This window comes from Archocentrus centrarchus, chromosome 23 (assembly GCF_007364275.1).
Source record: "Archocentrus centrarchus isolate MPI-CPG fArcCen1 chromosome 23, fArcCen1, whole genome shotgun sequence".
Lineage (NCBI taxonomy): Eukaryota > Metazoa > Chordata > Actinopteri > Cichliformes > Cichlidae > Archocentrus > Archocentrus centrarchus.
The window spans coordinates 17,010,048-17,037,395 of NC_044368.1; the positions used below are offsets into that span (position 1 = coordinate 17,010,048).

Here is a 27,348-nt window from a genome sequence, read left to right on the forward strand (position 1 = left end):
ACAATAATCTGATAAGAAAACTCGGCTATATTGTGTAAGGAAAACCTTTATTTACAAATGACCAAAATTTGCATGTTTCCAGTCTCAATGCTAAAACATTTATCAAATTAGGTAAAGAAGTCATTTAATATAAAAAATGTACAGTACATTGTTTTACTCAATAATAAACCCATAATTTAATCCCCTGGACATAAACTTAAATTGTGCTTAAGAGACAAATTTTATATTCCAAACAAACCCCATTATTCAGAAAATACAGCAATATTATACATGATCTTATTAAAAACATTTCAGCAAGTAAAAAAAAAAAAAAAAAAATCTAATTCTAAATGACAGTACCATGAGCCACAAATTCACAAAAAATTAAATAATATAAACTTAAAATATCTCTCAGTCACAGCATTTTATTTATTTATTTTTTTTTTGGGCCATGTTTTCATCCAGAAAACAACTCTGTATCTTTAATCCATAATATTCAAAAAGCATCCTGACATCTGCGCAATTTCAACAATATTTACAGCGTTTTGACCTGAAGTAGTTTTGGATAAGGCACAAGGAGAGAGTAGACAAAAGAAAAACATTGATTTTATAAGCGGACACAATTATCACCAACCCCTACAGCTAGAAAAACCCTCCCTCCCTGATACACTTCTGAGACTTCTCACCACAACAGCTCCAAAGTGTTTTTAACAGTAGTACACAGAATACAATAAAGCCTCAATCTGGCCTTTGCATTGAAAAAGAACAAAAAAAAAAAAATCAGTGTATTCAATGATATTTTACATTTCGCCCAACAGAACCCCACCCCCATTTCACAGCTATGCAACTTGGTCCTTAATAAAGGGTTTTCAAGTTAATGCTCAACAAAACAATGATTAGTACTGAAAATAAATCAAAGGGAGGTTGACCTTGAGGAACAGCAGACCCTCCATGTTTTCCAGCAAAGGTCTGGGCTGATTCAGGGCACAGTTGACACTAGCTGTGCTGAACAGTGTCTCTGCTGGGACGATGCTCGGAGGGCAACCCACGTAGCGGGCAGCTACTTTGGCAAGATCGGGCCATAGGAACTTTTTCAGGTTCCAATAGTCAAGGGGGTCACAGCTTTGATCTAATATGTCTTCCTCAAGGTACTCCAGCACTGCCAGTTCCGAGGACTTCGGCTTCTCCTCATTTTTTATCTTTTGCCTGATGTCAGCCATCAAGGACCAGAGGTTGTCCTTGTTTGAATCGGAGGTGCTGGATGAAATGGCGGCCTCGTTGCAGCCGTTGTGCAGCAGAGGCTTGGCTGCGACTGAGGTAGAACAGGACAAGTCCAGCTCCCGGATCAGGTCTTGTTTATATCTTTCAGCTTCTTCCTCCGTGAACAACGAAGTTTTGTATCGTGGGTCCAGCATGGTTGCCCAAATGTATCGAGGGTCGTGAAGAGTTGCAGACATTCTGCTCACCATCGCTTCCTTTAGTGACTTGAGCATGTTGTCTATGCCCACGGTCTCATCAAACAGCAGGTCTATTTTTCTATTGAGAATGTGAATGAGTGGTATCACTTGTCCCAGAGTGGCAGTGCGGTTGCTCATCTCCCTGCAGGCGACTTCGAAAGGTTTCAGTGCATTGCAGACCGACAGCATTACTTCCCACTGATCGCAGCTGATCATTTCCCTGAAACTGCACTCAATCGACATCTCGTCGATGGCTCTCTTTTGCTCAACCAGGCGCTCCAGCATGAAAAAGGAGGTCCTCCATTTGGAAGGCACATCCTGAATCAGCTGGTTCTCTGGCAGCTGGTGGACCCTCTGGAGCTCGGCCAGCTTCTCCTTAGCCTTCGCTGAGCGATGCACACGTTCACAGATCTTTCGCGCAATACTCAGAAGGTTCTGAACCATCCTCTGGCTCTTTATGGCTTCGCTTACAATGAGGTCGATAGTGTGTCCAAAACACTGCATGGTGACGTGGCCGTGGTCCTCCAAGGTGTTTTTGATGGTGGCGTTATCTGTTACAGTGAACCCCTTTTTCAGCCCTGATGAGGTGATCCAAGAATCCCACAGATACTCGAGCTGCTTTGGGATGTCATGCATATCATGATCAGAGTCTATTTGTGAGACACTTAGGAGAGCAGAACAGTGAAAGTCTTGACCTTGTGGTCTGACACTTGACTCGTATGTTGCCCAGTGGGCAGTAAGGGTTAAATATTCCCTTGTCTGGCTACTGACCCAAATACTTGTTGTGAAGTGGACAACACCACCTTCGGCCTCTTTCAGGTGGGTCAACACAACATCCTTTACCCTTTCGTACATATCTGGTATGGCAGTGCTGGTAAAGTAAGAGGATGGTGGTAGAGAATACTGAGGCTGGAGGTACTCTAGCAGTCTGTTCAGTCCAGCATTCTCTACCACAGCTGATGGCTGAAGATCCAGTGCGAGCATTTCTGCAATAAGTTTGGTGATTTTTTTGGCAACCGGGTGGTTTTCATCAAATCTCTCACGGCTCTGTTCCGTTTCATAAACAGAAGTGTCCATGAGCTCTTGTTTAACATTAATTTCAGCAGACGGCACATCACCTGAGATAGTATTGTTACTTTCAAGAACATGTCCATGAAACCTCTGCATGTGCCTGAAGAGGCAGCTTGTGCCGAGGTTTGTAGTCTTTTTGCCTCTGCTAATTGTGCGGCTACAGTGCAAACAAACCACCTTTGTAGGGTCAGCAGGCGAAATGGAAAAATGGTTCCACAGTTTTGAAGTCTTTTTACTGAAAACAGGCAGGGTTTGTGGTTTTTTCTCACTGACGGGGCTCTCAGTTTCTTTGGCTGAAACTGGATCTGTTGCAGTGAGATTGGTGTAGGGATGAGGGGAAGATTCCTTATCATCTGTGCTTTTTTGGTTTTTGAGGACATCTGGGTGACGTCGCATTAGATGCCTCATTAAGCAGCTTGTACCAAAATCGCCCCGTTTCCCTCGACTGATGACACACGGACAGTAACGGCACAGTGCTTTTAACTGGTCAACTGGTGACACTATGAAATGGTGCCACACTTCTGATTTAACCCGTTTCATGATCTTTTTGTTTTGCTGAAAAACTGAATGATCCTGATTGAGGCTAGGGCCTTCAGAGAGGTCACATGGTGACGAAGGCAGGGGTGTATCCTCCCCATGAGTTTTGAAGGAGAGGTTGAGTGAGGTCTCCTGCCCTGAGAGATGAATCACCTCATCAGATTCTTCTTTAATATCCATGCTTTCTTCCATGCTTTGGGGTAGTTCATCTGATATGGTTTCTGGTGAGGATGGAAAAAGGGGTGACTCTTTTTTGAGTTCCAGTGGATCTTGTAGTTGGGTGCGGGACAACAGTGAGGGCGGGTTGGTATAGGGCGGTGGAATGTGATTTCCCTGTCCGTTCTCCTCAATTACAACCTCTTTGTGGGCCCTCCACATGTGCCGAATAAGACAGCTTGTCCCCAGATCCTTTCCATTTTTACCCCTACTGAATTCATTCATGCAATGGATACATACTGCTTTGGAATTGTCAGCGGGTGACAGGTAGAAATGTTTCCATACAGCTGACCTGCGACGGGAGCTAGAGCTTTTTGGGGTCCCTGGAAGGCGCTCAGGCCCTCCGTCTGACATGTCTTCGGCGTTGTTTTCATTGGAATGTGAGGATGGGAGGGTGCTGCACACGGTGTCAGCATTGGCATATGGTTCTAGTTTTGGTTCGACTTTGGGTAACACTTCTTTGGATGACAGGTCTGAATTTTCAGCTGAGGAGGTGGACGGTGAAGTGTTCTTTGAGGCAGAGCTAACAATGCTATTTGTCAAGTCTCCGTTTTTTGGTGAGTTTGGGGAGGGAGGTATCAAAGATGAGGCAAGAGGGCTAGTCAGATTATTTGAGGATGCGTCGGCTCCGTCTTGCAAAAGCACAGTGGGGTGAGCCCTTCGTACATGCCTCATTAAACAACTCGTGCTGAGGTCTTTTTCGTTCTTACCCCGACTGAACTCTTTCATGCAGTATAAACAGATTGCTTTGGTACTGTCTCGTGGTGATATGCAGAAATGGTTCCATGCTGGAGATTTTTTCCTTGGGTTGGTCTGACTCCTCATAGATGACAAAAGGCTCTGAGTGACAGCGTCCATGGCAACATCATAAAGGGTGCTTGTGTATCCACTTAGTAAATTGCTATACTCGTCGCCATCTCTAGTTACAAAAGGGCCAACTGAGCTACCAAAAGGGAGCCTGTCATCATCCTGGGTTTCTTCCTCCATTCCATTTGCATCCTGGATCTCCTCCTTGACAGGTTCACTCAGTTCACTGCCGTTTTCATACTTTTCACTCTCTGCATTTCCCTCAGTATCAATGTTTAGGCATTTATCTGAAAGAGTGGGAGAAGCTGCAGCACTCTTATTCACTCTGTCTGTCTCCAACAGTCTGTCACCCTGAGAAGATAAATTGAAACAAGGGAGAGAGTCATTATCCAGTGTTATTGAAGAACAAGCAGGTGACTTTGCATCAGCAGTTTCACGGGGATTAATGCTGTAGGATTTGAACACGTAGCCATCCTGCCCTTCAATTTTCAGGCAGGTCCCTTTTGCCTCCCTTTTTCTGCGTTCTATGGAGCCATTAGGTTCACTGACCATTTCCTCGCTCATATGTGAAACCTCTTCCTCCCCATCCATGGCAGCAGCCCAAGGGTTTCTGTAGAATAGTCAGGTCTGCGGTGTCAAATGCAATCACTTTTTTCAGATGTAGTCATCGATACAGCAGCTCTCAAGCAGGTGTTGGGATGTGGGTGTTGCCGTCCAGGACACAGAGTGCGTGCTCGTCCCTCTCCATTTATGACTGGAGTAGCGCCACTCCTCTGTACAAGACCTAGAAAAAGAGAGAGAGACAAAAGATCAGATAAGGGTATTCTAAAAAATAAACAAGATTCCAAAAACCAGTATTACAAGCCATTGTGCTATAACAAATCAATTTTACTTTCATTTTTATTTTCCAAACTTATTGCTTTTTACAGGTTTTAGCCACAGGAAAGTATAGAGATTAAAAGTCGAAACCACTTATGTAAAATCAAGTTTCATTAAACTTACATTTTATGACAAGAACTGACCACGCTGATTTGCATCTGCAAGAACTGTTGTGGTAATAAACATAGAAAGTTTGATTTTGAAAGGCGTAAACAATCCCCTGAAGACTTATTTTTATTTGGTCTCTGTGGGAATACATGCTTCCATGTTGAGCTGAGCCTTCCAGTACTCGGGTGCAGCTTGCACTTTCATGGATCTCTGTGGGATCCAGGCTCAAATATTGCGTCACAGTTTTTAAATGGAATGAGCTACCTAGAAAATTCATGAGAAGAGCACCACTCAAAGTTTATTCCATAGAACTACTGATTCATGCAATCACCGTTCTGAAGTTTCTAACCTGCGTAAAGTATAAATATCAGATTTCTGTACAACTGAAAATGTGCTGTTTCACAGCCATGCTGCTTTTTAAGAAAAAAAAAAAAACCTCAAGTAGATCCTTGAGTATGTAGACATTTTATTATACTGGAATATTTACGCAGCTCATGAGCAAAAAAACAAACAAAAAGCTGTACAACTGTAATAACCTATGTCATAATATCAGAATTCACTGGTATAAGAGTATGACGATCTGCTTTAATGCAAGTAAAGTCTATACATATTTGTATATATGTAGTTGCTACAGGCAAGTGAAAAATTACAGGGAAAAAAAATAACATAACACCTCTTATTATAGTATTGGCCACCATGTGCTGGGTGTTTTCATGATGGCAGCTAACATCAGTCCAAAATCTCCCTTGAGCACTATATTCAGTGATTTGGAAAGCCACAACATAATTCATTCATCATTTTAATATCCAAATGATTCCTGTGACACCCCCCCCAGGCCCTATTGGTGGAGGTATTTTCATTCTAAAAGAATCCAACCTGGCTGCAGACACATAACAGGCTGTGTGATCAGGTCTAATGTGGTCCATTACAAATGACAAATGAATGTTATGCCTCTGTACCATTACCCTGGTAAAATCTGTTAGTGAATATTGTGCCACTATGTGCCAGTTAACTCAAGATTAAGAATGCTGTGTAAACCGAATAAAATTAATTAGGGTAAACACTGAAGTAAACTGCAGAACTCATTGAATGTTAACATAAAATGTGTGCATTCAAAATACATCAACTCTGAAGACATTAGCTTAAGTACACAGTTTTCACTCAAACGCACATCTGTTTATTTTATATAGGTGCTTTCTAGTTAAGGGTAAAACAAAAAGAAAAAAATATATATAAATATTTAATTAAAATTAGACTTGAATCTTACCATATGAATGAGGGAAAAATAAGTGTAAAACTAAATATTAATACATGACGTGGCTTTTAAATGTAACAAAATAACCCAAGTCATTTTCTACGTGATCAGTGGCAACCAGTTTTCCGGGTTTGGCTAAAGCGCTAGTCAGGAAGATGCGAGAGGACAGCAGAAAATAGCCAACGCTAACTAGCCTTCCAGCCTCACTAAACACTAAACTTGTAAATGGGTATCTACACACCGGCTCTCGACTCAACCCTCAACGAACCGAAAATAACACTTAGCATTAAACTTGTGCGACCCGTACAACACATTACAATAAACATTACTGGCAGCAGTTAGCCTACATCACCAGTAAACACCACGGTGGCTATCCTAGTGCTAACTGGGTTAGCCGCAAGGCTAATAAACAGACAAAAACCCCACAGAGACACAACAGTTCGGTGGGGTGGATTTGTAGCACAAAAAATAGCAGCTTTTACAACTATCTTATTAACGCTGCATTAGCCTGAGAACCACGTTCAGTATATTTCAGATCGCACCATGACTGCTAGCTGGTTAGCTGCCAGCTAGGCCACACACAGGACATACTAGCTAACCTGGCGAGGCAGAACCCAGCCGTGGCAACACACGAACCACACGGGATCCGAATCAGACCTACGCTCACCGCGACGTCCTCGCCGCACTCGGCCCCTTTTCCAGACGCACACACGAGCCCAGCATACTTACTGTTTGGTACGGTGGCTTGTTCGCTGGGTTTCGGTTCCTAAACGGTTAAATATGACACATTTGATTGATCCGGAGGGGGGTTCACTTTTGTTGCTTTTGTCTCCTGGTTTGCTAGCAGTTCGCGTTCGGCCGAAGCAGCTCCACACAGCGTCGGACGGAAGGAACAGGTTTTAATGATGTCACCGGGCACTGGGTCTCCACTATGGCCAAGGGGGTAATAAATTTAAGTATTAAGTTGCATAACACCGTGTTTTACTTTCTCTTTTCACTCATTATAAACTATTATGTTTATTATAACGATCCATTAAGCGACATATTGTGGCAGAACGCCGTACCCACAGTTAACTTATCGACCCAAGTTACACTATATAACTTATTTGCGCAGTAATTATGATCATATTAATTTAACTTTTAGTAATTTACTTAGGCTGCCGGCAAACAGAAAACAAATAATAGCGAAATATAACACATGCGGTTGATATATAATATATAACAAATCAATGAATTAATGACTTTTCGCGTGTGTTGCGTTCACGGTCTGGAGCATTACATTGGGATCCGAACGTAAACGTAAAATTCAAAAGGTTTTTATCGCTGCAATTTATTTCTTGATATTAAAAAAAAGACGTCTGGGCCCGGCGGACCGGTCACCGGGGTGGGGCATGTTGTTCTGCCTGTGTCCTCCAGCCTGTCCTCTGTTACCAGAAGAGCAAATAATAACCCCAGAGCATGACAGACAGGCATGGCACTTTGAAACTCCTCTTTTCCGCTGCTCATATGACTCGACAGCCACGGCCCTCAGAGTGAAAACAGATATGTCTCAGCTTTACTCACACACTGCTACAGCCCCTATTCGTGCATTGTTCCGTTTGCAGCTTTGTCTTTGCAAAGGCTAGTACGGTTCTTACAAACGGCAACGCACTGATTGTGTGACAGATGGGCTTTTGTGTGAAATCTACGACTCACTCACCACAGACATGACCTCCAGCGTCACACGTAGAGCGGTGCGTACGGGTGGGAGTTGTCTGGTGAAATGCATTGTTGTGTTGGGGGATGATCCGTTCGTACTGCTGCTGCTCTTTCTGCTATTTGCCCCCCTGCTCGACTGTGGCTAGCAAGTGACCCTAGCCTATGAATGGCCCACACAGCAGATACTTGTGTCTGTTCTGTAGAATTTAATATCGAAACTTCACAGGCACCAAGCAGGCTTCTTCCTCTTTTATTAACCACTGAAAAGAGCCCCGTATCGCCCGTTGGATGAGAACACTGTGCCCGGAATTAGCGCCACTTAGTAGGCCGTTTTGCCATTGCTTTGTAGGGCTGCTGGCTAGCAAAACTGTTGGTGAATACGAGGTATGTGCTTGGTTTTATTTGCTTTCTTGCGGTTGGCGCTTTGGCGAAAAGGAGGCATCCAGTGCAAATGCAAAAAATGTGTCAAGCGTTAACTAGCTATCGGATGGCCTTTTAAGGAGCTATTGTTTTTTTCTTCTTTGACGCCATTTGCTCCGTTTAGCGGACGGTTAGCTCCTTCTGCTAGTTAGCTGGCTAGCTAATGTTATTGTTAGCACCTTGGCCACTTTGGCTGCGAGTCCTTATTGAAAAGGCATTACACCTCTGCAGAAAATGGGCAAGTGCTAACTCCTGCGCACCCATATTGCCCCGTGTGACCCCCTCCCTCCTCCATTTAAATGCATCGTCTCATTGATAAAACTGTATCGTAAAAACTGGCTGCTACGTTGCAATTCGCAACACAGCTAATCGATATGTTTTGAGGCAGTAACATCAGTGAAAACTGGAAGTTTCTTTTGCTCTTTTAGTCACCAAAACCTCTGTTAAAGCACTTTCCAACACGTTTAAACCACACAGTGATGAACTTTTTTTGTGTTTTGTTTCAAAAGACATACATTGGAATAAGAAGAGATTGCTTGTCAGTGAAACAGGGACATTCATCTTACCAGACGTGATTTTTTCTTTTTCTTATTTGCAGGTCACATAATGTTTTCGTTGTGATAATCTCACGCAGTGTTGACGTGTGCGCTCCATCAAAAAATGCTGTATCAGTGAATTAAGATTGTCTTAAGTTTGCAGTGATAATCATGGTGTTTAAATGTGAAGTTCTGTAGTTGAAATAAGCAAATTTGCTGATGCAATTGTTATGACCGTTGTTTGAAAATTCAACTTCTTTTATTAGACGCTTTAAAGCATAAAAATTGTGGGGTTACACCGTTACAGGTGTCTTAACTGCAATCCTTTCCGTCTGTCTTCACAGCAACACGGAGCGTCAAGATGAAGAAGAAAGTTCGGCAGCACCGGGTTGCGGTGCAGAGGCCGCCATCTCCTATCAAGCCCTCGCCCAACAAGCAGATCTTGACTTACGCCCAGGCGCAGCGCATGGTAGAGTTTGAGCTCGATGGCCGCATTCACCGGCTCAGTATATATGACAAGCTGGACGTGATGTCGGATGATGACCCCATGGTGCAAGAGATTATGGAATGCACCAGCAATAAGGAGAATGCTGAAAGGTCCAAGCAGCAGGTCCTCCTGAGGTCAGTGAGACTGAAAAATAAAGAGAAGAAGAATGCCACACTTGGCGTCACAGGCCATGGGGAGGGAGGTGGACACCACGCTGGTTGCCATGCAGGCCCAAAACTTCCAGAACCTAAATTCCGAACTGTAGAATATAACCTTCCAGCCGTTCCTAAACGCCCAGCTGCCTTTTATAAATACACAGAGAAGACAGAGGAAGAACTAGATGAGGAAACAGAGTACGACATGGATGAGGAAGATTACGCCTGGTTGGATTTAGTCAATGAAAAACGACGAAGCGAAGGGGTTAGTCAGGTGTCTCACAACGTTTTTGAGTTCCTTATTGACCGCTTTGAGAAAGAATTGTACCTGGAGAGTCTGGATAAAGGGAGTGAAAGGCAAGCTCCCATTGATGACGATGCTGTCTGCTGCATCTGCATGGATGGAGAGTGTCATAACAGTAACGCAATCCTGTTTTGTGATATGTGCAATGTGGCCGTTCACCAAGAATGTTATGGAGTGCCCTACATTCCAGAGGGTCAGTGGCACTGCAGACACTGCCTCCAGTCGCCAACTCAGCCAGCAGAGTGCATCCTTTGCCCTAACAAGGGTGGGGCAGTAAAAAAGACTGACGATGACCGCTGGGGCCATGTAGTCTGCGCCCTCTGGGTCCCAGAGGTAGGCTTCTCTAATACCACCTTCATCGAGCCCATCGACGGTGTCAGCCAAATTCCTCCAGCACGCTGGAAGCTCACCTGCTACCTCTGCAAGGAGAAAGGTGTTGGCGCATGCATCCAGTGCCACAAAGCCAACTGTTACACCGCCTTCCATGTCAGCTGTGCCCAAAAAGCTGGCCTCTTCATGAAGATGGAGCCAATCAAAGAGGTGACAGAAACAGGAGAGCCCACCATCTCTGTGAAAAAGACAGCCTACTGTGGAGCCCACACACCTAATGGGTGTGTGAGGAGACCTCTTAGTATCTATGATGATTCCAGACCCAGAAATGGACTTTGTAAGAAAGGGGACAAGGGGAAAGGACAGTCAAAAGGAAAACAGAAAAGGAAGAGTAAGAGCAAGAAGCCTGATCCTGAAGTGGAAAGCGAAGCTGCACCTCCTGCTACTGTGCCTACTTTTCCTGCTCACAGGTACTCTTACGAGCTGAATTGTGATGTAAAAGGTTAATTTCTTTTTGTGTTTCCTCTTAAGTTTCCATAACTGAAAAACCATAGCTGCCTTTCTTTGTTTACTACAAATTAGTTTTATAAAACCTATTTTTCATTCCTCTAGGTTACAAACCATTCTGAACCAGGTATCAATACAGAAGAAGAAAGCATTTGTAGAGCTGGTTCTCAATTACTGGAGACTGAAAAGGCAATCCAGGAATGGGCTCCCCCTCATCAGACGCCTTCAAACAAGACTGCAGTCACAGAAGAATGTGCAACCGGTTTGTTCATCTGTCAGTTAACCACACAAGACCTGAAGTATTCATGTCGCTTTTTTTTTTAAACAAAGGTTTTCAGATATCTTGTCTCATTATTTGTGCAGTCAGAAATTATGCTTTTGTTACGTTTTAATGTTTTTATTCAACACTTTATTGCTTGTGTTGATGAGATTTTTGACCATGTTGTGTGAATAAATAGCAGCTTGCTGCCAAATGGGAATCTATGTGCCAAGTAAAAGAAGAATTGTTGCACAGAAATATTTATTTCTTGAGAAATGATGAATTGTGCAAGTTGATCATTTTCCTGTGTGTTCAGTTCTTACATGTGTCTGTTTTTATTTACATGCGTTTCCCAGAGGCAGAGTGAGGAGGAAAGCAGGGCACTTAAGGAACAGCTGAAGGAATGGCACCGCCTCCGACACGACCTGGAGAGAGCCAGACTGCTGCTGGAACTAATTCGCAAGAGGGAGAAGCTCAAGAGGGAAGAGGTGAGAGAGGGGGGCTGAAAGTGACACATGGATGGGTAGAGTTCTGCCTGTCTTAATATTTTAGAGAAAAAGTTAAAACAAGAAATAATTGCGATGTGCTTACTGTTATCTTTTGTGTTGTGTTGTAGATCAAACTGCAGGAGACCCTTCTAGAGATGCAGTTAACACCCTTTAGTATTTTGCTCATAGCCCTCTTGGACCAGCTCCAGGCAAAAGATCAGGCCAGGATCTTCACCCAGCCTGTCGATGTCAATGAGGTGATCTGCAGCAGATACGCGAACACTTTCTATCGTTCTGTCATTGCATTTGTCCACACAAAAACCTCTGTTGTGTTTTCCTTTGGGTGTTACAAATTCATCATAACCACTGGCTGGAGGAAGGATGTGGTTCCTAAAAGTTGATGCGATATATTGGCAAAGCTCCGTCTTTGTTGCTACATGTTTGTACTTTAAGTCACACTGTAATAATGTTAATTGTTCTGTGCAGAAGTTTAAAGCTGCGGGCTTCTTTCTGGCTCTGCCTTGTTTGTGCCAAGTTCCTTGGTGTGCATTCAGTAATGAAACATGCAAATAAAACACAAAATACCACATGTTTGTGAAGGGCAACCAGTCACAAGAACGTTGGCTTATAGGGAGGGGGCAGGAAGCTAAAACTGAGCAGCTGCAGCGAGCCACATTGTAAGAAATGTAGATTATTCTGAACTGTGTCTCATGCAAAGCTACTCAAGTTGAGCCCAAGAATAATATCATGTATTTAGAAATGATCATAATTCAATTCAGTTTTTTTAATACATATATATATCGCCAAATCACAACAAACGGTGGCCTCAAGGTGCTTTATATTTTAAGATAAAGAACCTGCAATAATTACCCAATAATCAAAATGACCCCCTTTGGCAGAATCAGTCTGAGGGAGGGGCAGTCCTCTGTCGCAACTGGTCATAATGGGTCCCATTAAAATAATTAAAAACATTTTAGCTGCCATGCTGGTTGATAAAACTTCAAACTTGATTTTCTGGTTTATATTTCAACACTTTTCCTTGTGTTTTTCCCTTTAGTGCCTTTTCCTGATTGTTAGATAAGTCTACCAGAAATGGTAAAATTGGTATAGAACATTTGTGGATCAATTAAAAACTACTGTATTCTAATAAAGCAGATTTTACATGTGCGATCACCACAGAGTTGAACTTCTTGACACCAAATCATTGGCACATGAAACCACAGCTTTTTCTATTTGTTAAAAGTTGCACTTGAACAGCCCGCAGACGACTGCTTGCTCCAGTCACATGTTCTGATCTCTGTGACTCATGTTCTAAATTGCCCTCCCGTGCTCCCTCCCTCATAGAAAGTGTTAAGCAATGTGACTTCCTGTTAAAGTGAATATGTAACTTGAGCTCAGGGTCTGTTGCCAGATTGGGAGGCTTTGGAGGTGAAGGGCGCCTTATCTCTAAAGCCCGGCTAGCTCAGTCGGTAGAGCATGAGACTCTTAATCTCAGGGTCGTGGGTTCGAGCCCCACGTTGGGCGCAGCTTTTGATCTGGAGCCTGTTAGATTAGGTTCTTGAGACTTCTGCTGTTGTTACAGTCTGGAACAGTGTTATTGGATATCTGCACAGTTTAACTGTTGTTAAGAATCCTTAATTAAAATGTCAAGTACGAAATTGGCTTATTTTTTTTTAAACATTAAAAGTAATTTGCAAATAATTCATATTTCTGATGCTTTCTCACAGGTGCCTGATTATCTCGACCACATCAAACACCCAATGGACTTCTCCACCATGCGGAAACGCATCGATATGCAGGGCTACAACAACTTTGATCAATTTGAGGATGACTTCAACCTCATTATTGATAATTGTATGAAGTATAACTCAAAGGACACCTATTTCTATCGGGCTGCCGTGCGACTCCGAGACCAGGGTGGGGCCTTGCTTAGAAAGGCCCGACGAGATGCGGAGAAAATCGGCTTTGATACGGAAAGCGGCATGCATTTGCCAGACGCTCCTGAAGTCAAAGCAGCACCATCATTTTCTTGGGAGGATGGTAAGGGAAGAACATGCCCCTCTGAAGAACTAGTTATAAAATGGGTTGAGCTCAATTGTTTTTATCATCTACTGATTCCTTTTTTGTTTTTTAATTCTCTTCTTAGTGGATCGATTACTAGTGCCAGCTAATCGGGAGCATCTGTCTCTGGACAAGCAGCTCCAGCAGCTACTTGAGAAGTTTGATCTCACCTGTGCCATGAAGTCCAGCCCTTCCCGCAGCAAGCGGCTCAAGTTGCTTAAAAAGACCATCAATGACGTGCGCAATGAAGTGAGCCTGAAGAGAGTTCTGCCCTCGCACCATCACTGTTCTGCCTCCACATCACCATCAACTTCAGCATCGTCTTTAGCAGCTCCCTCCCTCCCAGAGCTGAGTACAGCTAAGGAAGAAGGACTGAAGCCCAACGGGCACTTCTCAGAGGATGAGGGTATGTGTTTTATTGTGAAGTTAATTGTCCGCTTAACCCTTTGGTCATCATAGTCTCTGTGATTATAAAGCGAATCATGAGCACAGGTTAGAGGTCAGACCTTAACCTTAATCTAGCCCGACAAAGACAGGTGGTCACATGATGTTCTCTCTCTTTGAGTGTGTCTGAAGCACGGGAAAATAACAATATCGCAGGCAAGGTTTCCAGAGTAATTATGAAGTGAGTATTTCTTTCTGGCATGGTTAAGCTTGTAAATTGTGAACTTTAGCTGTAAAACTACATTCATGAGGTAAAATACTCTCAGTACTTTAATTACTTCATTATTTTATAACCAGCAGCTACTTTATACTAATGTTAATAACAAGGAGCTGTTTCAGATTCACAAATGGATAATTGCATTTGTTGCAGGGATAACACAGTGCCAGAAATTTAGTGGTTGGTACCAATATCATAAGTATTAACAAGTCATTTTAAATCACTGACATGGTGCTGGCAGACAATTTAATTAAAATTTTAACATTATATTTTGTTGACAGGACACAGACTGAAGTGTCAGGACGGTTGCGAGTAGCCTGCAAACATTACACCGAGGTATACAAGTTTTTCAAGTGACGTCATGTGCACATTGCTCAAGAGCTGTGTGCCATATTGGACGTGATCCAAACACTGGTTGTGAGGGGGGGGAATGTGTATTCCCTGACCGGTTGGCGAGTGGTTCCTGGAGGTTGTTGGCTACCGCTGGGTGAAATCAGTCACTCCTTGTGATTGCTTTGGTCACAAGCAGATTGCATAATAATAATAATTGTTAGGCATAGGAAACATTTCTGCTGGTTTCACAACAGAAATGTCAGCTGACTCAAATTTCAAATACAGTATCTGTTAGGTCATATTTTTCTTTGATTTGTTCTTGTCTTGTTTGGTCACTAATTGCAAAGTAATAGAGTTTGACTAACACAGTTGAAACAGTGATTATGCAAAAAACTTTTGAACATGAGCATGAATCTGTTTCAGGGGTTTGTAAAATGAAAAGTAAAGTCATCATTGCTGGAACATGTGACCAAAAAAAAAAAAAAACTGAAGCAGAAAAGAAACAAATTGGTGCATAAAAATTGACCCAAATGCAGGAAAAAGAAGTGGCTGATGCTCAAACACTCTCCACCCGCTCCCCTCTAATTTCAGTCACAGAGATTTTACTTGCTTTAAGCACACCACTAGTATATTTTGACAAATAAACAGCGGATCCTTAAAAAAACATTATTTATTGCAGCCCTGGCATTTTCTAGCAGGAATGGAAATAGGAAAAGCATTTCTTTTGCTTCAAGTATAAAAATACAGTGTCGTTTCATTTTATTCAGGAAGAGTTTCACAGAACGACTTGGACAAAAAAAAAAAAAAAAAACTCACTGCCTTTGATCTTTACTCTGTAAAGGATGGCTAAACTTTAAAAGTAGAATTGTTCAGAGAGCTTACTGATACACAAAACAATTTGTAAAGTCTTTATTCCAAATCACTGAACCGTATCGGAACAACTTGAGGTGGACTTGGCAGCGGTGGTTGTGCTTTAGCATCAGATAAAAGGTGTTATTGGTAAATCCTGGAAACACTCATGTGTTTCCTCTTGGAACTCATCCCTGAATGGGTCCAAGGAAGCGGCATTGTCAACATCTATGGAAAATAACTTTGCAGAATCACTGGTAGCATCTTTAGACATGGCCACACGCGCATGGGCACACACACACATAGTGTGACTGCAGTGGCTTCCTCAAGCTCAGAGCCACTTAATGCAGTGAAGCATGGCGATTCAGAGATGGCGTTATGATGTGATAGTGGAAAGCAAAAAGTCATTTTACTCTCATTTCTTATTTATAAAAGTGCCCCTGTTTATGCTAAATAGTGCTTTGTTTTACTTATATGATAAACTCAAGGCCATATAATAATGTGCAGTGTCAGCGTTTGTGCAAGCACAAGGACAAAGTGGGCATTGCAGCACATTATGACTCTTTTGGATTACATTTATTTTTTATGAAACAGTGTAGGCTGAAAATAGCATTGACTCAGAGTTGATAGTTGTTAGTTGTCAGAACTGTGTATAATGATAAAACTTACCACTGTTTATGCTTTCATTGTCTGCTAACCCACAGGAGATAAGTCGCTTCCTCCTAAACTGGAGCCACCAGATACCATACCTCCCCTCATCCACTCAGACACGGATCCCGAACCCCCCACCCTCAAACCAATAGATGCCGCCCCAGACTGTGAAGACAAGACTCATGGCAAGCGAGCCAGGCTGGATGGGGAAATACCAGACCTGCTCTCCTCTACTGCACGCCTCAATGGCCACGCACATGACAGCCTCCAGGACCCTTTGTTGGAAGGGGATGTGAGCGTGGTGGCCACGTCGACCCTCGCCGAGCCCACGGGCGCAGTTAACCGCAGGACTGCCGTTCTGTTCCGCAAGTCGAAGACCGCCAGTCCACAGAAGCTTCCCAGGAGCGGGGACGAAGGGTGCGACAGAGCTGACAGAAAAGAGGGCGAGGAGGAGCAAGATGAAGATGGTGCACAGCTCGGTTCCAAGTCCTTCCTGTCAGTGGTCATACCGAGGCTGGAGACGCTGCTTCACAGCAAGAAGAGGAAACGCAGCGGCAGCAGAGATACAGGGGAGGAGGGAGCAGAGGGAGAAAACGAAGCGTCGGGCGAGTCTCCAGTTAAAAGACTCGACACTGGTAAGAAATGTACTGAGAACAGTCCACTGAACACACAAGATTTTAAATAAACGACTTGGCATTGGTCACTGATTGATTCTGGATGGATCCACCACCTTATAGTCTCTTGATCACAAGTCACCCCAGTCTATTTCCAAAGAGCAGGGTCCTGACTGAAAACACACGTTTACTCTTTTTCATCTGTTGGCTCGATCATAATCATTTGACAGGAGTGGCTGAGTTTCAGATTGTGCCTTTTGGATCGCGCTATTATATTTTTGGAATTTGCTGCTCTTCTTCTTTCAGGGCTGTCAAGTGGTTTTCTCGAGGTGGAGGAGCAGAAGGAAGTAGAAGAAACCAGCAGAACTAGTAGACCTGTGGAGCCTCGAAGACGCTGTGCCTCTGAGTCATCCATATCCTCATGTAGCAGTCTGCAGGGAAGCACCAGGTAAAATTTTGGCTTCTTTTTTTTCCCCGCTGATAAGCAGCAGATAATGTAATACTGGCCTGCTGCAGGCAGGGCTCAAAGAAGGCAAAGGCAATTGGTCTGTTCAGGCAGCTGCTTATCTCATCTGTATTATCAAGGTATTCATGCCACCAGATATTTTGAAAGTTGACTTTGTGTTTGTCTTCTGTCTTGCTCTTAGCGCCATTCTCAGTCTTCCAAAATGTGGCAAGGGGAAACCCGCCTTAGTCCGGAGAAACACTGTGGATGATAAGAGCGAATTAATCGCCTGCATCGAAACTGGGAATTTTGCAAAAGCCGCACGAATCGCTGCCGGTAACTCGACCACATTGTCAAAACAATTTAAATGCATGTGTGGGGAGTGGGTGGGCATCTTTCACAGAAATACAGATAATGATTAGTTTGGATCGTTGTGCTTCAGTAACTTTTATAAAGTCCAAAAAGTCCTGAAATCAACATCAGTTAAAACCCAATGAAAGTGGATTTTTGAAGTGAATACAAAATTGCTAAAATTTATTTACACCAACTTCACAGCATAAACACATTTTGCAAGTAGTCTTTAAACTTGGTTATTATGACTCTTGAAAACATTGTGTTCTCTAAACTACTGAGAAGGTCGTTTACCTTGAAAGCAGAAAGTAAGAGGCTTTATTTTTGAAGGAGTTTGGGGATCTTGTATTCATTTCAAATTAAAAGCATCTAGCATTTCTGCAGATGGAACGCCTTGCTGTCTTTGCTGAGCTTTTATTGTGAAACAGCGGCCAAATTGAAACAAAGGACCAAAAAAAGTGAATGAGAGGCAACAAAAAAATGACAGATTTTATTTGATTGAAACACATATGATGGACAGCAGGATTTTATCTGTCCTCATTATTTTGATGGCCTATATTTAGGGCCTTCTTTTATTTGTTCTTGTCGACCGTGCCCCTGGCTATTAACTGCTATTAATTGACTACCATTTCTTATTTTTTTTAGAAAAGGAAAACTCGCCAGATGAGTTGTTAACATGGTTAAGTATATATTAAAAGGCTGAAGAACTGTAATTTCTTCTTGTATTTTGACCAAAATATAGGCACATGCTTGTGTGACAACCCAGCGCAAGTAGGTGAAAATGGGATTATATTAACAACATTAACAAAACACATTTATTGTAGTCTATTTGATTCAGTACGGCTAGTGAGTAATGTAGTTATGTATGCTCAGGTGTCTGCTGGTCCTGTACATTTCAAAATGTATTTGAAATTAAATAAAGTTTGTGTTTTGTGCTACTGCCTGTTAAAGCGCTCGCACTCAAAGGTTTAACTTGATTTAACTTGCAGACACCTGGTATTAATACATACATACAAAATCAGGGTTGTAAATTAACTGCAGCTACCAGCCAAGTTCTTGTGAATTTTGGCATTGACTGGCTGGTCTTTTATACTCTGCCTGCCACCATGGCATCTAACCAGTCAGCATGTGGAGATTTACCCCTCAACTAAAATTCCCTTTTGGTCAATTAACAGCTCAGAGTGGCTGGTAAATTTTAATATCTGTCTTTCACTGTTGCTCCCAAAGTTAATTTCCCGCCCTGATTTGGTGCCCCTACACTTGCAGCATGGCTTTTGAAATGTGTTTCTGTGTGTGTTTAAACTCACACATAACTTGTCTGGTGTTGTTCCCACTTCCATAGAGGTTGGCAACAGCAATATTTGGATGCCTGCTAGTGCTGCAACTGTTGCATTGGAACCCCTAAAGCTAGTTTGGGGCCAAATGTAGTGGATACCCTTCCTACCCTGCCTTGGTGAGTGCTTGTGGGAGAGAAAGCATGACAGTCGCTGACTCTAATCTTTTTATTCTGTCGTTTTGTTGCCACCTTTTGAGTTTGAGGACACAGTGATACAGAATTATGATACTTTTGTCCCGCAGGATGAAGCAATCCTTTCACTACAGCTGTTGGTTTTTTTCAGCACCAAGTGGATAGATTGCTGCTTATAAAATATTCAGTGTTTCCTCTAGGTGGCAACATTTCTCTGTAAACCAGAGACCTTTGCATGAAGGGACAAATGAAGCAATCTTAGTGGCAAAAGTTGTTAGTTTAGCTGCATGTGTGTAGAAAGTACAGACATCACTGCTGTATCTTTGCATTCATTGAATCCATGTGTGAATATATGATTCCTGTTCAAGTGTGTGTGACTCCCCTTCTTGCCTCTCCTGCTGCAAATAGATCATCGACCCTCACATGCCACGTGTGGGCTGCCAGCACAATGGGGTCTCCATCCCCATGCCCCCTATGGACGTGCTCCGCATTGGAGAGCAGATGCAGTACAAAGCAGAAGAGAAACTCTACCTCGTCCTCTTCTTCGACAACAAGCGCAGCTGGTGAGTGCCAGTATCTGTTTATTTTCTTGCGGTTGCATCAGATGAGACAACTGTCAGTCGCCTCAAGAGGCATTAAAAATTTGTGCTTGGGTTACCGTCAAAATGTAGCAAAAAAGACAGATAAAACAAAGAAATCAAACCATATATCAGTATCAGTAAGTGGTTGATCATTTAAAATGTAAAAAAAACACACACACACACGCTTATTTTGGCCTGATTCCTGTTTCCGTTGCATCGATTGCAAAATTCTGGACTGATGTTTAATGCCAGTAATGATATTTTTTGCTTTCTGTGTTAGAGAGAAATGATCTGTTTTACCCTTCCGGCTCTTCATTACATTATAAATTTTTTTTTTTTTTTTAATATAAAAGTTAGCCCCTGTAAAGTTGATGTGACACAACAGCTAATTAGCCTCCACTGACCTTGGTAAATGTCAAGTTATTTGCTGATATGTCAGTCAGTCAAAAGGGCCAGTATAGAAGTTAACAGTTCTAATAATAATGATGATAAAAGCAGTTTATGGAGGGAAAATTTCAAATAATTGTTAATTATAGATGCTTAAATATGAAGATATGCTGCTTTCTTTGTTTTATACAGTTGTAAATCCAGTATAGTTTGCATTTGTGATTATTTTAAACCAAAGAAAGCAATACTGTCATATTTCCTGGGGCTCTAATAATGTCTTGAAATGTTATTTTATTTTATAAGATTGTATTTTGTTACTTTTCTTTTCAGAAATTTTATAGACAGATTGCTTTAAAAAGCACCTTATTAACACCACCTGCTGTGGCTGAATGCTTAGGTCAGACCTGAAAAAACTGGTATTGCATAAATGCTAATATTAAACTTTTTTTTTTTTTTTTTAAGTGTTAGAGTTTAGTGCTAGAATGTATGTTTTTATGCAGAAAAAAAAAATCCAGATAACTATGCTGGAAAAGCAGGTTGTTTGTCATGTTACGGTTGTGTTTCTGGCTTTAATGAAAAGTTAAACACCATTTTCATTATTTTTGCACTGACCTCTGCTTTTTCTTTTGGAAAGGCTGCTATTTTCCTGGCAAGAATCGTAGGAAACATTCAGCTCTAGCTGCTTTTCCAATGATGTGACACCAGTGTTGTTTTCCCCTTCAGGCAGTGGCTTCCTAGATCCAAGATGGTTCCTCTGGGAATAGACAAGACCATAGACAAGATTAAAATGATGGAAGGACGCACATCCAGCATTCGCAAAGCTGTCCAGATCGCCTTCAGTCGTGCTATGAACCACCTGAGCATAGTGCAGGACGAGCCAGTCAGCGACCTCAGTGACGTGGACTGATGCTGACTCTCTGCCCTCACACACACATGCGCACCACACACGCACGCACACACACATTGAACTCCTTTCTGTACCAAATAGCTTGTGACTACCCTCGCACCCACTCCGGACCCCTTCTGTCTCTGCAGGAGACTGAAATGTTTACCGGGCACCTGCTGTAACAGGTGGTGTCTCTTCCTCATCCATTCCTGTTCGTACACACTCCTACCACGTCCCGATGGGATACGGCTGCTGCTGAAATGAATGTGTCGATCTATCCTCACCACCTCCGGGCTTAGAGACTGCTATTTTTGTCAGCCCACCCTCACCACAGTCACCATGACTGCCGTTTCCATTTATCATTTCAAGGCAAAAGTGGCGGTGATTAATTTCATGCACTTTGGTAGCCTTACCAAATCTGTCTGCGGTGTCAGGACTCGGATCAAAACGAGCGCCGTTACACTTTAGCTTAAACGGGAAGCCGTTAATGTGGCGTCCAGCCAGTCATGCTTTTGTTTAAAAAAAATAAAATAAAATAAGTAGCCTGTAAAAACTTCTCAAGAGGACAAAAATCATCCATTTCCTGCTTTCACAGAGGCTTTTCACTGGCATCAAATTTGTGGCCAAAGCCTGTGTTGATGTTAAGGTTGTATTTACATACTCAAGTCAGCTCCATTTGTATTTTAACTGTAAATAATGTGTACAGTTGGCTGACACTAACTTATTTTGTAGTTTTGACATGATGGGGACTGTACAGGTGTTTTCTTAGTATTTATACTTGACGCATTCTTGGCACTAAGGTGAGTGCTGTTTTTTTTGCCAGTGCTGTGTGAACAAGAATTAAAAAATAACAACAGAAAAAAAAGAACACAAAAGCCTTTGTATTAAGGAGGTTAGGGCTAAATTGTCATGTTTCTGAAAAGTATGAACGTATTCCCTTTTCATTTTTTTTAAGTTATTGAAGTTCTATCGTAAGCTTCCATTGGCATTAAATCTTTTTGTATTACAAATAGTTTTAGTATATTTTTGTTCATATATATATTTATATGATTTGAATACACAGTATACAGTATGTAAGCCTCTGAAACTGAAAGTGTGACGTTGTGGACACAGAACGCGTTTTGTTCTCAAGAACCAAAAAAAAAAACCAACAAAAAAAAAAAAAGTTGCTACCCAGAAGTCTTTGCTGATTGATTTCTCTCTGTGATGTGTGAAACTGTTGCCAAAAAAAAAAAAATAGAAGAAAAAAAGTGTATTTCCATGTGATACATTTGACTGTTACTTGGTTTTGCTGTAGTCGTAGGGAGACGTGCCTGCGTTAACTTATTGTAAGTATTTGCATTACTTTATATTCGAGGAAAGATGTGCAACTGATTGTGGTAAAGTGGCACATTTTGTGGTGGATACTTGCCTTCTTTTTAAGTAACTTTTTGTTTGTAGTGATAGACTTCCAGATATTTCATTTTATACTCCTATTATTTCTCTGGGTAGCATTGGGTAGTTTTGGTATATTTCATTTTGTATTTAACTGTAGTAGTTTTTTTTTTTTTTTTTTTTTTTTTTTTTTTTAATCAGATGATGCAAAAATATTGCTGGGCTTTTTTTGTTTTTGTTTTTTTTGTAGTAAAGCGAAAATAAATCATATAAATAAAAACCTCCTGTATCATATTTTTTCGATATACTGCCAGGTTGGTGCGCACACAGTTATTAAAAAAAAACAAAAAAAAAAAACTTTTAATGTCTCATATTCACTATTTTTAAATTAGGCTGCACCTGCAAAAATCCTGTCGATGTACAAGATTGGGTTCAAGACGTTTTATCATTTTAATTTTTATGCTTCTGGAAATATATCTGCATACTGTACAGTCCTACAGGTAATAAACCAGTGCAATAATCTAAAGCTACTTGAACAAGTCTCTTATTATGCCCGCTTTAGTTTCATTATATTACGCTTAAAGTATTTGTGAAAAACGTTGCCCATCATGGATGTGATTATTAGATTGCTGCTAATGCATCAGTGTGCGAGCAGCGTTCTATTGCTGCTCCAAGTGAAGCTTTCAGCTCTCTTAGCAAGGATCTTGAGAAATCTATAGAGTTGAGACAATAGGTGGGAAAAACAGATTCCTTCTCCATAAATTTGTTTTCCTTTTTAAACTGATTTAAAGAGGACCTTTTATTTGCAGCTCCATGTTCTTATTATGGGGCTTTCCTTAGAGTACCTCTATACTGTTAGACCCATAATTTTTGTAGTTGTGCCTCTGTACGCCAGCACACCGGATTTTAAATCAATCAAGGTGTAATTGAAGTGCAGACGTTCAGTTTTGATTCAAGGCGTTAACAAAACTTTCCATTAACTTTGGTAATTACAGCCATTTTATATACACTCCCCTATTATCAGAGGCACAAAATGACTGGAAAAGACTTGGATAATTTTATAAGAACTTTTTAATTCTTGGGTGAAAATCCTTTTACAGTAGAACACATGGACATCATCAGATGTTCTGCTAGCCCTTTGCGACCAGCCCCCTTCAGCTGCTGCATCATTGTGGAGAAGTGAAAAGCATGCTCGATCATGCAGGTTGAGCTCGGGTGAGCGGCTTTTGCTATTGAAGAATATCCCATTCCATCTTTTGCAGCACGCTTTGGGTCATTATCCGTTTGCATTGTGAAGTGCAGTCTGGTCAGTTTTGCAGCATTTGCCTAATGTGAGCAGAGCGTAGTCACTCTGCTGCTTCTGTCAGCAGTCGCATTAATAGACACTAGATAGTCCTGCTCCACTGACAGACGCACATGCCCATGCCCCCACCATGTTAGATACTGTGGCATGCTGCAGTTACTTTACTTCTCAGTCCTTTTCTCTTCTGTGTAATCCTGGTTTCACCTGTCCAATGATTTTTTTTTCTTTTTTCAGAACTGTGCAGGCTCTTTGACATGTTTTCTGTCTAATCTGACCTTCCTGCTCTTGAGAGTAACCAGCAGTTTGCACCTTGTTGTAAACTCTCCGTATTCCCATTCATGAAGCCGTCTCATGATTGTAGACTTTGACAATAATATGCTCGCCCTCCTTGATTGCCTTCTTGGACTTGATTAGATGTTGTGAAGTTGTTTTTCTTAACGATGGAAACCATTCTGTCACCATCCACTTGGGTTGTCTGCGGTCTTTCAGGCCTTTTGGGGCCTATAAAAATGGCCGTAATTCCTAAACAGTTAACCCAACTTTTTGTTAAACCTGTTGAATCAAGCAGAAAGTCTGCATGTCAATTACACCTTAAAATGCAGTGTGGTAGTATTGGGTCATGCTGGTCCTTCGTTCTCTCTTTGACCTCCTGAGACCTGAGTTTACGATGCATTTTTTAATTTTTCCTAGATATTTGTGATTAGATGGACCTGGACAATGGCTTTATTTTGCAGCATAACACAACAAAGTTAACATGGCTTAACAAAGTATAAAACACTATTAAGCAGAATGAAGTATAAAGTGCAGCAAAGCCAAAATGTAATGTGCCCATACGAGGACGCAGGGTCTTAGGAGGATAAGCCCCTCTCACTAAATGAGCTTAATTGGCTCAGCAGTTTACAGTAAGCTTTAAAAATAACGTAAAACTAAAGATAAATAAATGTAAATTAAGCTAAGTGGGACGCACCAGCTCTGCATCAGTTCTAATGAAAATGGCGGGCACTTTCCACGGGGAGGCGCTGTGGCTCCACACAGAAACACCCCACAGCCGTGCCAAGACGCCGTCTCCGCCGTCCCGGCGTACCCGAGTGTCCACCTGCTCTGCTCGGCCCCGGCCGTTTCTCCTCTGGGGTAGACATCAGTATTCAGCATACAAACAGTTTTTTTTTTTATTACTGTGTTCAAATGGTGAATGCACCGATTAGAAGACTGTCAATTAGCGCTAAATCACTTCGAAGACATGGGCTTGGCGCTTCTCTCCTCCAGCTCAGATAAAAGTCTGCTAATGCCAGTCCTTGTCCATCTCTGTCCTTTTTTTTTTAATCTATTTTTTCATAGCGAGTGGGCAGACAATTTATCTCTTAAGTGTTTTATTTGTTTATCTGCTAATAGTGCGGTGAAGTTGGCCAACAGACTGGGAGGGGGGGGGGAGAAAATGTAAACTGCCGTGCGTGGGCTGGAGTCGAACCTGCACCGTCACACTTGTGGAGTTTCTGCTCTGTGGGTTCTTTCCTAAGTGCATCTTAAAAGGCCAAAGCGAGGCACATCTTCGATGCAAATTTAGCAGAAAACTGTTGAAATATGCATTTTACTTAAGCCAATACAGTTTCTGTAATTTCAGGCTCCTGACATTCAGAGAGGTAAAGCAGTTTATGGGGATTAAATGAGCCAGTAATGGCCCTGTGATATAGAAAGCCACCTTCAAGCCGCTGCTCAAAGACATCTCCCATCTTCATAAACAATTGGAGCTAATGCAGTCGCACGCAAACGCACAGCAGAGTCTGACTCCATCCCTCTCTCCTCTCTTTGTCTGTCTGTCTTCAGATACTAATTGCGCGGGGAGGTAAACACAGCAGTCAAGTGGAGAGGACGGCAAGTCAAGCGTGAATATCAATCTCCCCACATCAGTGTCATCAGATGACTTTGACTGAGTTGAGGCGGGCTCATTAGAGATGTGGCGCAGACGGGGTGCCGAGGGTGGCAATAACATCCAGGCGTAGGGCTCTGATGTTCTGGAAGTCTGCAGAGCCTCACCAGGTAACAGGCCCGTGGATGGATAATCCAACCCTCCCACTCCACCCGGCCTGCAGAGAAGTGTCAACAGGGTTCAGGGAGGAAATGTCGCACTCCCACATAGACATGCTCCTCTGCACGAGGCGTGAGGAACAGCACAAGTTCGTAGGTGTAAATGTGTATTCCGTAGTCATGCATCCGATTGTTATGAGCTTGTGCCACCAGCTTCCCCCCCTATTTTCCTGGCTCCATGTCAGTAGGTGACAGCAAGAATTGCCTGCGTTGCACACGGGTGTCAGACCTGGCAATTAATTCCTGATAACTTTCCCCCTGCCTCCAAGATTTTGGTGATAAGTTGGAAAAAAAATTGACTTCTCTCACCAGATCAGGAAAGAAGGATGCCAGGCTGTGTTCATTTTGCAACTCAGTTGGTGTCTTAGGTTTTCTGACAACAAACTCACTGCAGAGATGCTGTCATTTGGCATTTGTCTTTTTGTAACGGTTTAGATATTTTTAATATAGTGAAGCTTTTTGTTCGTGAAGTGAAGGTAAGGCAAAGTGTCAAAAAAGTTCTTGTTATAGTATTTACAATACGGAGGCCCCCCTTCCTAATCATTTTGAGCTGTGAGAAATTGTTACTTTTTTTTTCATATTTTATAGACTAAATAATGATTAACTAATGATTAACTAATATTTATATAATAGTAGCCCCTGTGATGTCACCCACTGGTTTTGGACATGCAACCTGCTACCATGTTGATCTTTTGGAGCCAGAAGTTATCTTGGGTCTCGGGCACAGGGGCCAAGAGACCAGTCAGTGACCTCCTGGTAACCTCCGGTCGCTGGGGAAAATTGAGTATTCCCCAGCCCGTTGGTGAGTGGTTGCTGGAGGTTGTTGAATCTCGCTGGGAGATAAAAGTCTGCATCACTAAGAGGGGGCTACACCGAAAACTTCCTCGTGATTGCTTTGGTTGCTAGCAGCTTGCCGCAGTTGCCTGTAGTTTGCAAGGAAGATGCCAACTTGTCAACGTTTAAGTTTCATTTATCATTTAGTATGAATGCAGATACAAATAGGTGGGTATATAGCTAATATCAGCCAGTAATATCAGCCTGCCCATAAATTGGTTGGGCTCTAGCTAGGGCTCACATGCCAGCCACAACTATGTAGTTATTTGAGAACGGTTCGAGTGGAGTGCAGTGTTCGGAGAACAGTAGATTAATTCCCAGCAAAAATAGTAATAGTTGTATTTTTGCATGAAATTTCCATCCCGAGTTCTATTGTGTTTGTTCATTTAGTAAGAATGGCGTTGTTTTGAGATAATTTTCACACGTCGCTCTGACCTCTTTGTGAAATGTTATAATTTTCATGAGCTCCCAAACACAGTAAAAACAGGCTTTCTTTTGGTCTGCTCAATCAGATGCACATGTGTGGTATACATTTATTTTAACAATTTAGCTTTCCAGGCATTACATATGCTTCATTAACCAATTACAGTGTGTTACACACTGTGGTTTGTATTCACTGTTCCCAGCACGAGTTTCCACATTTTTACTCCATGCATTCAGCCTATAATGTGAATTCTCTGATGAGCCTCAAATACACAGTTTGTAAACCTCTGATATGATGCCTTTTGTTGAATGCTCCTTAGTTATTTTGCAACAGAAGGTGTCTAATAAGTGCTCTGTTCTGCTCTTTAAACCCTGTCAAAATGAGTTTGTTGGCGTGGGCATGCTTCAGCGTTGATTTGAATAAATTGATGAGTTTCAAAACTCATGTTTTAAAGTTATTTAGTTTATTGACAGGCATACCGGAGTGGTTAAAAATCTTTTCTTTCGCCTTTGGATTTAAGGCAAAATGTTTTTCCGGCTACCACCAAA

At 42.0% G+C, this 27,348-nt stretch overlaps 2 protein-coding genes and 1 non-coding gene across 5 annotated transcripts; 2 read left to right on the forward strand and 1 right to left on the reverse strand.

Moving 5' to 3' along the window:
* Nucleotides 1–30: 30 nt before the first annotated feature.
* On the reverse strand, nucleotides 31–7,182 carry zbed4 (zinc finger, BED-type containing 4). Of its 3 annotated transcripts, XM_030719773.1 has the most exons (3): nucleotides 7,039–7,182; nucleotides 4,617–4,851; nucleotides 31–4,418 (listed from the first exon to the last, which is right to left on the reverse strand). In XM_030719773.1, exons 2-3 carry the CDS (start codon nucleotides 4,656–4,658, stop codon nucleotides 876–878), a joined length of 3,585 nt encoding a protein of 1,194 aa, XP_030575633.1. In that variant the 5' UTR covers nucleotides 4,659–4,851; nucleotides 7,039–7,182; the 3' UTR covers nucleotides 31–875. The 3 variants fall into 3 exon arrangements, with proteins under 3 accessions (XP_030575633.1, XP_030575631.1, XP_030575632.1); XM_030719771.1 differs by having other exon boundaries at nucleotides 31–4,851; XM_030719772.1 differs by lacking the exon at nucleotides 7,039–7,182 and adding an exon at nucleotides 6,909–6,971 and having other exon boundaries at nucleotides 31–4,851.
* A 40-nt stretch (nucleotides 7,183–7,222) lies between these two features.
* brd1a (bromodomain containing 1a) lies at nucleotides 7,223–22,312 on the forward strand. The gene is given in 14 exon segments (XM_030719774.1): nucleotides 7,223–7,252; nucleotides 9,308–10,709; nucleotides 10,852–11,008; nucleotides 11,362–11,493; nucleotides 11,622–11,750; nucleotides 13,221–13,533; nucleotides 13,640–13,960; nucleotides 16,102–16,683; nucleotides 16,969–17,110; nucleotides 17,310–17,443; nucleotides 18,801–18,874; nucleotides 18,876–18,911; nucleotides 19,335–19,489; nucleotides 20,618–22,312. Coding segments are annotated over 13 exon segments (3,744 nt in total). The 5' UTR covers nucleotides 7,223–7,252; nucleotides 9,308–9,324; the 3' UTR covers nucleotides 20,802–22,312.
* Nucleotides 12,945–13,017, forward strand: trnak-cuu (transfer RNA lysine (anticodon CUU)). The gene has a single exon. It is a non-coding gene; the product is annotated as a tRNA-Lys (tRNA).
* Nucleotides 22,313–27,348: the final 5,036 nt, after the last annotated feature.

Excerpts from the sequence above, each read along its gene's own strand:
- zbed4 (XM_030719771.1), bottom strand. The coding sequence starts at position 4,658 with ATGGATGGGGAGGAAGAGGTTTCACATATGAGCGAGGAAATGGTCAGT.